General features: G+C 40.8%; 1 protein-coding gene across 1 annotated transcript in view; it reads left to right on the top strand.

Annotated features, from left to right (window-relative positions):
- The first annotated feature begins 257 nt into the window (after positions 1 to 257).
- Positions 258 to 12,879, top strand: part of KIF16B (kinesin family member 16B) — a 139,338-nt gene continuing 126,716 nt past the window's right edge. Inside the window, 1 exon segment of the mRNA XM_030944547.1 lies at positions 258 to 374. Within this exon segment, the coding sequence (XP_030800407.1) occupies positions 328 to 374 (47 nt within the window). The 5' untranslated portion in view covers positions 258 to 327.

Genomic DNA, 12,879 nt, shown 5'->3' on the forward strand with positions numbered 1-12,879 from the left:
TATATATACATGCATGTATAGAAGTATACACTGCTCCAATAAATAGATATAGGGTGGGTGGCCCTATGGAGAAATTCCCACACGCCCACCCTCAGCTCTTATTTCTGCTCCTTCTCTCAAAGCTCCTCCTCCTCCTCTTCCTTCCCCGCCCCAGCGCGGCCGCGCACACCAACGGCGAGAGTCGTTTTGTCCCTACGCGGCCGCCGTACGGCGCGGCGGGGCAGGCTGGCGGTCGCCATAGCGACCCGGCCTAGGCTGGGGGAGGCCTCGCTCGGCCGCGGCGGGCGGGCGGTGCCGAGGGACGGCTCGGGCCGGCCGGGATGAGCCATGGCCTCCGTCAAGGTGGCCGTGCGAGTGCGGCCCATGAACCGCAGGTGAGTGTGGGGCCGCCTCGGAGCCGATGTCGCTGACAAGGGGTGAACACCGTGTCCCGGCTCCGTGTCCCGGCGGTGACAGCCGCACCGGCGGCGGAGCTCTGCCGGGAGTTCGGGGGCTCTGCCGGGAATTCGGGGGCTCCCGGAGCTCGGCCGAGCCGCTCTGCTCAGCAGGAGCGGCTGCTGGAGCTCTTCTTCTCCCCGGGAGATTCGCAAGTGGCTCCCGGTGAAGCGGACAGCAGCGGGTTCTTGCCTGGGAAGTTGCTTTGGTCCTTTTGCATTGCTCTGGTTCTTCTGTACTGACGGAAAAGTTACTCTGGTGAAGATAGAAAACTCTCAGAGGAGGGGCCTGCCAAGGATGTGTAGTCAGGCTTCTAAAATGTGAAAGAAACCTAACTTATCTGGAAACAGCAGCCTTTTCTACCTGCTTGAGAGAGAGATTGTTGTCTAGTTCATTGGGAACCATCGTGGTTAAAGGTTATCAGCTTATGCTCAAAATATGTATATGTCTCTGTACATCTATCTATGTATCTATCTATCTATAAAAACCAGGCAGTCTGCTGCATTTACTGTATGGACAGGAGTTCATCCCCCACTTCCTGAGATGTGCCTGGGAAATAAACACCGTTTTCTTTCATGAAATATGTGCATAATATGCACGACAGAGTTAATGGTTTAATTTAGGAGTAATATGTGGAAAACTGTCTGATTCTGCTGCCAGTGCTCTTCCTCTTCCCTTGTTCTGAATTGGTGTAGTTAGTTCAAAAGAAAAGTGGTTTCAAGCCCAGGCAGCCCATCAGGCTCCTGCTGTTCCCCTCACTGGATGTGATTCAGGTGTTTAAAACACACAATTTGTCACATTCTGAAAGCTGCTCCATGTCTTGTTGTTTTCAGTGAGGGAAAGACAAATATTACAAGAATAAAGCTGATGAAGGTAGGAAGGGGAAAATATTGCAGGTTGGTTTTGAATAATTTAGGTGGTTGGAGGTCTGGGTTGCTTGAATAATTTTGTCACACCCTTTTGCTTCCCCCTGCCCTCTCCCTTGGGTCTAACCATGTGGTTCTTAAAAATTTAAAAAATTATTCTATGTATACACTCCACTTTTCCTTCAAGATCTCTGACAACAGTTGGCATAGGTCTTTAGGGTATTAATAAGACTTTTTATATGCAATGTTTTGGTCGCATGGAGAAGTTTTGCAGGAGGAGTGCACCTGTGATCTGCTAAGAGACAAAAGAGACACAGGAATGGAAAGCACGTGGCAGAAGAGAGGGGTGGTAATTGTGATAGGCAGAGGAAACACAGACCTGTCCATTGGCAAGTGTTGTGGTAAAGGAATATCACACAAAGGCTCTGCACATGGTGGCTGTTGCATGTGGGAGGATAACTTGGATGGGACTGGATCTGAGCATACCAAGAAAATGATGGAAATGGTTTGTGACACAATGGAAAAGGGCAAACCTAAGAGCAGGGCAGACTGAGGCTGGGTGTGGTGCAAGGGGCAAGCTGAGAAAATGATTTTTGTCACAGCTGTGTGGCAGCAGGCAGGCTTGCTCTGAAAACTGGTGTCTGACCATGCAAACTGTGAAGAACCTACCATTTTAAGCTGCTAAAACCTTGGAGTTTATGGGATGCTGTTAGGTGTTTATGAAACATTATAAGGAAGCTGGATTTAGTGCCCAGGACGTTGCTTTTAAGTGTTGGTTTTTTTTAGAGGCACAGTTGGTGTTTGGTGTGGGACCCAGCACTGGAGTCACTGGTGTTCCTCTCTGTCAGTCACTGCTGGACTCACAATGTGTTTTGTAAAACCCTAATCCTAAGCCTGGGAGGATCCAATAGATTTTTTTTGCAGTAGGAAAGGCATGCTGAGCTGCAATCCAGGAGCAGTAATCATATTTTTCTCAGTGGTTTCTCAGAATTGTTAGAATTGGAAGTGGCCCCTGGAGACCATCTAGTGCAGCCCCCTGCCGAGGCAGGGGAACCTTGGCGAGTGTTCCTTTGCATGTGTCTTCTCTCAGCTCTGCTCCCTTTGCCTTTTTGGGTACCTGGAGAGTTTTACAGAGGAAGGGCCTTTCCACCTATTCAAAGGAACTTTACAACCAGGTGTTCCTTCTCCAGCACTACATTTCAAAATCCTTACCATGACACTGTATGGAGTTAATTTAGTTAAATTTGCTTTGGTTTGTTTGAAGTTTAGTAATACAGTGCAGCTTATTTTATGAGTCATTTTTAATTAGAGAAGGCACAGTTGATGAATGGTTATAGGAAGACTCCTGCATTATGGAGCAGTTGCACTGGGGTCACAGCACTGCTAATTGTGTGCTAAGTCATGAACAAGGATTTTGGAATGAAACGTGATGGGGAGAGGGTTGTTTAAGGATTATTTACTGTTCTATTGCTTAGCTAACAAACCTTTTTGCTTTCTTCTTCTGTGATTTATTTTTAGTCTTCATTTTCTCTGACTTGACCTGTCAAGTTCTTAACCATTCTTCTTGGAGTAACATCCCAAATTGTGTTATAGTGAAATATTTTGATTCTATCTCTGCATAAAGTAATGAAAGTATGTCTAATGGCTTTACAGTTACTGCTTTGAAACCAGCTGTAGTATGAGCTTAGAAAGTTACTTGGTGAGTCTCCATCTGTCACTTGGTTTCCCTCATTCACCACTGAATTGCCATGACAGCCCTTAAGTCTGTGCTTGTAGCTGTAAGTTTCTGTAAAGGCAGCAGAAAAACCTTCAGCTGGCTGAAGTCTTGGTTTTTGTCATTGGATAGAAGGGGGTGAGCTTGGGTGCTTGGTATATTCTGCTTTGGTAAAGTAATGGATTTGGACACCATCATTTCTAAGGTTCATTTTCCAACACAGTCACTAGAAACATTCCTAAGATGGGATTGTTGAGAAGTGTAATTAGCTTTGAGGCACTGTTTGCTCACATACTGAACAGATGACTGTGGGTGACTGGTTACTAGTCACTGTCTTCTGCATAGTGTGATATCTGGGATTCTGATAAGCCTCACCTAATTCTGGCTGTCTGTTTTTTATTATGCATAGCATCTGCACAGTTCAAGTAAATGCACTGTTAGATTTTCATCTGTTCAGAGTCTTCAAAGAAGAAAGAGACAGTAGTATTTTCTTGCTTCCATTTTGTGTCATGTTTCTTCTTTATGTAAACTTCGAATTCAATTAGTGTCCCAGGAAGCCACTTTTATCAGTGTCTTGATTTGAGACAATTTAAAGAAGAAGATGCTGGAATGAGTTATCTTCTTTATGGTTCCAATAATCTCTATCTACCAATAAGAAATGAATACTAATAGAGGAAAGTTAAAAAACCACAGCTTATTTACAAACAGGTTGCCAACAGGTAGGGAAAAAAGTAAACAACTGCTAAATACCAAACTGGAATGTGAAAAACACCAATCACTTGTTTTTAAAATTTTAAAAGTTTAATAGTAATAGACTGGTTATAGAAATAGTAATACAATTACAGTAATTAAAATTTTGACAATTTGAATTAGGACAATATGAGACAATAAAAACAAAGAGTTACGGACGGTCTGGGTACCTTTTTCTGGGCAAAATAAGCCCGAAAAAGGACACACGTTAACAGAGGATTAACCCTTAAAAACAACAGCCTGTTGCATATTCATACATCTCATACATGATGCATAAATTCCATTCAAACACAGGATTCTGTCTGGTCAGTGTCAGCTTCTTCCTCATAATCCTGACGGCGTCATCCTACCCGAGCGAGGCAGGAAGAAATTAATTTCTCCTGATAATGGAGCAATAAATTCTCTTTCTCTGAAGGATTTAGGTGTTTTGTGGCTGCTATCTCAGTGCGAGTCCTTTCTTTAGAAGAACTAAAGTACCCTACATAGCACAGTTTCTATTTTAACATTTTGTTATAACCTAAAACTATATTTAACACACTACTTAAGAAAAAAAGCAAAAAAAAGCTTTAGCTTGAGTAAAAATCGAACTGTGTGTGAAGCAAACACCACGCCGTGCAGAGCCATGAACATGGGCGGGCAGCTTTAAAAACAACCTGCTCCAAAAGCCAACTTCCTAAAACCCCCAACCCCAACTTCCTAAGCCCCCCATCCCACTGAGATTCCTGGCTGCGGGGTCCTAAAGATCCAGGAACAGATGGATGAATGTGTATGTATGTATAGAGGCATACACTCCTCCAATAAATAAATAAATACACCAATCCACCGTAGTATATTTATTTATTGGAGGAGTGTATGCTCCTCAGATGGTTACAGGGTACCTTATCATTATGAATCACCCCAAGACAGTCAGTTAAATAAAATCATCTCAAATATGCCAAATAAGAAAAACTGTTTTGATACTTAGTAAAGGATATATCAACTTGATTCTTCCAAATACTGCCGCTAAATTCTTGTGGATCTCAATTGCTTACACCTGATAGCTCTGTTCTGTTTGGCTTTTAATTCATGAAGTGATAGAGGGATGCAAGCTTTTTCAGATTTTTATCCTGTTTCCTCTGTTTCTTGTATTTGTATAAACTAATTATTGTGCTTAACTGGGTGAACAAACTAAATGGGGGTCATGTGCTGTCCTTACCTGCAAAGGTGCAGCTGACATCAGAAGATGGGTCTGCACTGCAGTAAGTTGTTCTCTGTGCTTACCCAGTGCTCTCAGCATTTTTAGATGTTCATTTAAATGAGTTGCCTAGACTTTTTCACAGCTCTCTTCTCACTGCCAGTATAATGAAATAGAAATTCTAATTTGATTTCATGTTTAAATGATCAGGTTTTTTTCCCCTGCATGTACACACTCCAGAAGTGACCAATGGCAGAAGTACCTGTCAGACACCGTAGTGCTCTATGTGGTTATGCAGCCATTCACAATTATGGCATGAGGATTAAAAGGTTTTCTGTTTGGTAGTGGGGAGACAGAGGAAGTATGTTCTATTGCATAGAGACAGCTTTTGAGTGACTCTGGGATTTGTTTGGGTTAAGATCTGATACTTTAATAATCCACAAATACAGTCTGTGGGATTATTCATTACATGTAAGGTTGGCCCTCTTGGATAACTTCTGGGTTACACCTGTAAGTCTAAGCAACTTCTCTGCATGCAGAGCTGGAGGCAGAGTACCTTGGGAAATCTACAACCAATATCTTACCTTTAAAATGATCTGCTTGCACAATCCAGGCTGTAGTATCAACAGTAGAGTTTTCAATGGTTCAAGTTAATAGAGCATTGCAGAGGACAAAGATATAAAACAAGCTGTTTTGTTTCACAAGGAACTTGTGACTGGAGTGTTTCTGTAGCAGGAAAAAGAAATAAACAGGTAAACAGGGAAGAGGCAGCTGAATTCTTTGTTTCCATTCTAAATGTTTACAAGTATTTTAGGTAGGAACTTGCTGGGAGTATGAAGTTTATAATTAAATATCCATGCTTTTTAGAATTGGGAAGAGAAGCAAAAAACCTGCATGGAAAATGTATTATAAGATTGTCAATGCAGGGAAGAGGGAATGAATTGGTGTCTCAAATTACAAGTTTTTAAGTACGAGTTACTGTATATTTTTCATTTTCAAGTTACTGTGTACATTTTAAATTTTCATAAGCTTATAAAGAGAGAGTGTTTTGACAAAATGTGTATAACATTGATGTATCACAGGTGAAATGAGAAATGATGGAGTGATTAGAAGGAAGGACACTCATAGCTAAATACCATATCTGTCTCTGAAGTACACAGGGAAATTTTTACTGCATCTGTTTCCAAACACTCACTGCTGGTTGTTGCTCTTTAGAGGTGTCCAGAGTGATCTCAGATGACATAACTCAGAGCTTAAATATGGCCAAGTGTTGCAGTACTGTCACTTTCTGAACTACTGTGCCAATGAGGATAAGCCTTTTATCAGCAAGCTGAGTCTGCTATTTCCTATGGTAACTGTCTGAACTTCCATTTTAATAATGGTGCTTGATTCATAATCATGTACAATTCCTCTACTACAGAAAAAGTTGAAAGATCCTTAAGCATAGGGTGAGGCTCTGGTGTGCCTGGGGTGAATGTATACCTGTCCTGCCTCTGCCTTTTTATGTGGTTGAGTTTGAATCTAGTAAAAATTTACTTTGATGCTGAGTTGGCAAGATGAACTAACTATTCCGAATGTGGCTTTTTTACCTTGCCACATTTTGCGTTCAGAACCTTGGACATATTTCATAACCTCTAGCAGATTTTTCCTTTTTTTCAGAGTAGAAACATTTCTCTCCCTGAAATTAGGCTGTGCATACATGTACATGTAAGTCCCTTCATCAGTGTGCTGCTGCTGTTGTTGGCACTGGATCAGTGCATAACGGTGTAGACTGATCCAAGCTCTTGGATCATGTAAACTTGGTACTGATCGTACTTGAAGTCTGAAAGAAAAAGTGTTCTTAGTTCTGTAAGATACATCAAGAAATGTTTTTACTTTCTATTTTTCACCTCTTCAAAAGGAATGAACTGTAGGAAGAGTTTTATTCTACAGTATGGTCATGAATCTTAGGATAGGTCTTCTACTACAGGGAGGAGCAGAGGAGTGAACATCAGCCTGGCAATGTCCACATCATCTCTCCTTAATAATCCCTACCTGGTACTTGTTCAGCTGTGGCTCACACAGTGAGGAATCTGACCTGTCTTACCCTGTAGGTGCCATGACATGATTTTTGTGTGGCCACATGTTCAAGATGTAAAACTTGAGAGTAAAGAGAGGTGAGCAGGATGTGCAGATGTACCTGTTCTGCAGGGACTGTTGCTCCCTGGTTTTGGTGGTACTTGATGTCAGATGTGGTGAGAATGTGTTATTTGAGAACAGATATCAGCAATAAATTATGACATAAACACTTGTGATTAGGTGAAAATGCTCTCAAGGATTATAAAAGTCTCAGAGATGGTAGTTGGGCTGTTGCTATTGCTGTCTGTCATTCTGGAATGAAGATGCAATTGAGTGTGCTAGGAATCATAGATGCTGTATATTGTGAGGGTCCTTTACATGGTATCTAGACAGATCATATATTTGAGAGAGAGATGTAGTAAGCTGGGTTATAACGCTGTAGACAGACCATTAAAAATGAGGAAAAGCTGGAGAACCTGCTCTTGAAGCAACTTGAGTAGAAGCAACAATTTGCTCACAGCAGAACATTGACTTGAAGGACTAGAAAATTAAAAAAAACCAAAAAAAACAGAGCCTAGTGGCCTCACAGAAAAGTGCTGGTTATCATATATAAGAATAAGAGCTGTCAGAAATCTTACAATCAATACATTTTAAGGTTTTTTTTTTTGTGTAAGAGTAGTAATAGTGATATCTAAATAGTTCAGGTCTGTTGATGTAGGAATGGAAAAAACAGTTGGGAGGTGAGAAAAAAACCACCCAAGTTATTTTACTCAGGAGTTTCAGGAGCACATTGCATGTGTAAAGCAGAACAGATGCTCTTCTGAAGAGCATAAATTGAAGATAAAGGTCTAACCATGTGTTTGGTAAAACACAGTACTGGACAGCTGGGTTAAGGAGCGGGGTCTGAGGAGAGTGTCCTTTGCTAAAATAAGAAGTTAAGTCAAATAGAGAAACCATCAGCAAGGATAAGAGGTGCCTGGGAATTTGGATGCCACAGGTCAGGATATTCTAGAGAAATTTGTTGGACTGTCCTTAGCCTTTTCCCCAATAGCAAATGTCAGCAGTGCTCAAGGGAGCTGAAACTTAGGGGTTAGAGAAACTTAGGGAGCTGAAAGTTAAAGCCTTAGCACTAGAGAATGCCAGCGCTCTCTGGTGTTTGCTTCTCTACAGTTTCTCACCTATGCTGAAGTATATTGTCTTTGAATGTTAGTGACTTGTTTTCCTCTTCTTTCTATGCTCTTTCTCTCAGTGGTTCATTTTTGAAGGTTTTCTGCTTAGAAGCAATGGATCTGAACTTAGGAGTGTACTGCACTCTGTGTAATCCTTGTTTGCAGATATAGAGCCAAGCACTGAAGCTGTGATTGGTGCTTCCCCCAGCAAGGAAATATCTCCTAAAATCCTGTTTCTGGAACCTCATTATCTGAATTAAATTGGAAAAGATCAACAAAAATGATGGGAGTCCTTGATTCAAAGAATATCAAGCTACCTGTGTACTCTATGTGTTTTAACTACGAGAATAGGTTAAGAGATGCAAATCTAAATGTATTTTCAGGGCTTAAATGCTGAAAAGAGAAATTAAATACTTACTTATGGCTCCTTCTAAATATCTCCAGAGTAATGGAATGAAGCTAATAATGGATCAGCTTAAACAGTATCTGAGGAATTACTGCTGGTGAGATAGGTTGTGTAAGAATCTCCTGAGGCTCAGGCAGTTGGATAGAGCTAATACCTTTAAAGAAAGTCATTAGAGGAAATCTTGCTTCAATGGGAAGGTAAGACTAGACCTGGCTGACTGTTAAGTAGCTCCTGTGCTTGCCATTCTATCTCACACCGCCTCTTCAGTGGTTTTTGCACAGCTTTATACACAGAAGTGAGAATAAATGGGGTATGCAGTCTTTAAAATTGGGTCTTGCTCTTTTCATGTAGCAAAGAAGATGGATCAGGAGGGAGAGTCCCCAAGTGCAGAGCTTTATCCTTGAGCAGCAAAACTGGAGAGGACTTGTGTAGCTGCATTTCTCTTCACAGAGAAAAGCAAGGCACAATTCTTCCCAAGAATATTTCTGGGATTCATATTCTCTGAACCTCAGAGAAAGAAAAAACAAATCTTATCTCATTTACTGCTGCCATGTTGTTCACAAGTGGAATGCATTGTGGAAGATTGTTTACCTGAAGGGAATTGGGAATTGGATTCTGGTGTGAGTGTTTTGATTCACTGACCAGTTGAGTCCAGGTGTGGGTTGGGACTGTCACTGACAGTCATGAGATTCTGTGCAGGGGAGTGCAGTTGGGTGCTTGGCAGATTCAGTTTAGATGTAATGTAATATAGATGTAATACAATATAGAATAATATAGTATAATAAAGTAATTAATTAGCCTTCTGATAAAATGGAGTCCTCCTCATCATTTCTCCTGGACATCAGGCAAAAATATCTCCCATAGACTTGTCCTGCAGAAGAAGCTCCAAGGAGTTTCAGCCAAGCACTGGACTCCCAGTAACTGAAGAGTTAGTAGCTGGGAGTGACAGTTGATTTTCTGTCCTCTTTAGTGCTTTAATGCAAATACTTCAGAAGTTTTGCAAGCCTGTGGATTTGTCACAATCATTACCTTGTTTTGTCTGTCTCCCTCCTTAGCACTGAAGAACAAAGACCTTCCAGTGCCAGTGGGGTTGGAGCACAGTGGTAGCATGGACACACGTGGGGCAGTGTATTTAGAGTGGCCTCATGTAGTTTGCAGTCCCCAAAACTTTCTGGTCTTAAGCATTTTGAACTTAAAAGCCTGGTTTTAAAGTAGTGTTTTCCAAGTCCTTTATTTTAGTATTATCAAACACATTGCCAGGTTATGTATGCATGTCATATCACTGAAATGATGAACAAGAAAATACCTTTAACTCCCGCTTCTTGTTGAGAATTCCCTGAGACCAGAAGAAAAAAAGGTGAATAAGTCTCTCTGAATTGTAGCTTTCCTGAGGAATTGAAGTAAGAGAAAAGTGAGTCTGTTTGTTTTTCAGGCTTTGTTTATTTGAAATTAAGACTAGTTATGAAATAAGTGGGATTAGCACTCAACTCTTCTACCCTAACTTGAGCCCTTGGACTTGAAAGACTCTTAGAAGTCTGAGTGTCTGCAAGGCAGATATTATTGGTGAGAACAGCTGACTGAAGAGCAAAGTACTCTGTTTTGCAGAGGCTATGAGTACAAAGCCAGGGTTATTTACTGAGAGAGGGTTTTTCAGAGTTACTTAACAAAAGGAGTGCATAGATGGCACTCAGCATCTTAATTGCTGATGGCTTGAAGTTCTTATTGTTGATGAGTCAGATACTTCAAATATTAGCTTCATGAAGACTCTTCTCCAAAGAGTTTATACTGTAAATACAAAGCAACAGTGAGATATAGAAACTTGGAGTACACTCATAATTTTTCTGTATGCTTATACATTGGAAAGATATTTGTACTCAGATAACTGAACTCATTTATTGTTCAGTTCAGATTGTTTCTGTGTGTCTCAGTAAAGGAAAAAAATGACAGTAGAAAAGCCTTATGGATTACTTGAGGAGCTAAAAGAGCCATGAAGTCAGGATCTCAATTTTTCCCCCGAATTTCTAATTTGCAGACTTCCTACCCTAAAAGACAAGGGCACTGCAGGGCAACTGTGAATTTCGAATCATGTTTTGCTGTACACAAGAGGTTAAGATAACACTGTCTTTGACTTGGGATTGCAGAACTAAAAGAACAAATTGGAGGAAACAAGATGTTAAAAACAAGTACACAAAGTATCACGTGGGCTGAAATCCTGGAGTCCCATAACCTTCATAGTGGTATGATAGTTACAACAGAATTCCAGAATGTCATTCATATCAACGGTTCTGTTTGAAGTTATTTTATGTTGCTTCTGCCAAAGATGGGCTTTTGATACATTTCCTTAAAGGCTGGTATCAGAAATGTGTAAGAAGAGGATTCACATGTGGCTATCTTAAAACTTTAGCTGTGCAGCACTAGTTCCCACTGGTGAGACCATTACTGAACCTGGTCAGTATGCAGGCAAAGCAGGAAAGTTGCTGTTGAGGTAGTCTTCTACTTGAAGATTAAACCTTTTCCAGGTTATTGGGAGATCATGGTGCATGTAGATACAATAAATTTAAGTTAGCTGCTGCTTGTGATTAAAAAATTTGCTGTGTGGCCACTCACCAGTTGCGATTGGAGTTCCTGGAAGGTGGAGCTACCTAAAATATTATATTGTATTTGTGGGGTGTTCTGTGGCAGCAAGGAATGATGAATCTGACTCCATGTTCTCAGAAGGCTAATTTATTATTTTATGATACTATATTATATTAAAGAATACTATACTAAACTATACTAAAGAATACAGAAAAGATATTTACAGAAGGCTAGCAAGATAATAATAAAAACTCCTGACTCTTTTCCAGAGCCCCAACACAGCTTTACCTTGATTGGCCATTGAGTCAAAAGAATTTACAGCAGAAACTAATGAAACAATCTCCAAACACATTCTAAAGGAGCAAAACACAAGAGAAGCAAATTAGATAATTATTATTTTCTTTTTTTCCGAGGCTTCTCAGCTTCCCAGGAGAAAAATCCTGGGCAAAGGGATTTTTCCAGTAAATGTGAATACCGTAGTATTATTACAAAAAAATTTAAGAAGCAGGTCAGGTACATGATTTAGTATAGTGATCAATCTGTATGTGTTACTGCAAGTGTGCATAGTTTTCCCAAGAACACTGGATATCATTTGACAGAAGACAGCACAAAGACACCTGTATGTTCATATTTTAGGAGCATTATTGCAATATATTAAACTGCTGGTTTTCAGTGTTGCTGGTAAGATTTATTCTTATGGCTGAAAGTGTTTAATCTAGGCTGTCCTTCATACAAGAACCAATACATGTGTACTAGTATAGACTTAAAGATTATTTCTGTTTCATGTCATATACAAGATTTCCCTTGTGTCTGCATTCTCTGTCACTGGATTTATTGTTCTGGTTTCAGCTGCACAGTGGAGAAAGTCCTGGGACTAGCAGAACTCTCTCTTCTAATTCTTTTCAAAATTTGCCATTTTTTTTTAAACCAGTAGAAGGGAATGGGAGTATCATCATAAATCTGCACAAGAAAATGATGAAAATTCTGTTGATCACAGAAAACCCTATGCCCATACAAGACGTGCTTTATGACAAAATTCTCTTTTAAAGTACCAAATAGGTGCAGAGTTTCTGTTTCTTACTGAGACAAATGCAATCTGATCATAAGGAAGCTGTTTCTTTTCATTTCAATCCCCAGGAGTTTTTTCTTCTGTTTTCTTGTCTGGCTGGAAGTGAGGTGAAACTGAAGAGCTGGCACAACTCATCTGTCAGCCAGCTCGGGCTCATTTAGGGCTTTGGAATCTGTTGGCTGATGTCAGCTGGGTTTGACAGCATAGTAAAGGTCTTGAAGATAATGAAGATGTGCTGTCAGAGAAAATGGGCAGCTGTCAAGGAGCCTCCAGAGCTCTCCTGAGCAAGGGGGAGGCTGCCACCCTTATCAGCTGTCACTGATACCCTGAGGACTCCTTTCAAACAGAGCCTGAAGGAGTTCTGACTGCAGTGCTGCTTGGTGGGCAATGTACGGGTGTTAACTTTAATGTGTTCATGTAACATGGCTTCAGCCATTGAGTTATGGTCTTGGAGCCATATTATCAACACCATGGCATGACTTGGAGATTAGGTTTTGGAGAGATTCATTCAGCTTTTTTCTGTGTTGGTCTCAGGGAGTTTAGGAGATGCTGTGCTATTGCCCTGCTGTGATTTCCCCCCCTCTCCCCATTGCTCTTTCCTCCTTGCAGTTAATTGCTGGATGACTAGCTGAATTGAGCAATACTAGAGGGGTAATTACAG

Source organism: Camarhynchus parvulus, chromosome 3 (assembly GCF_901933205.1).
Source record: "Camarhynchus parvulus chromosome 3, STF_HiC, whole genome shotgun sequence".
NCBI lineage: Eukaryota > Metazoa > Chordata > Aves > Passeriformes > Thraupidae > Camarhynchus > Camarhynchus parvulus.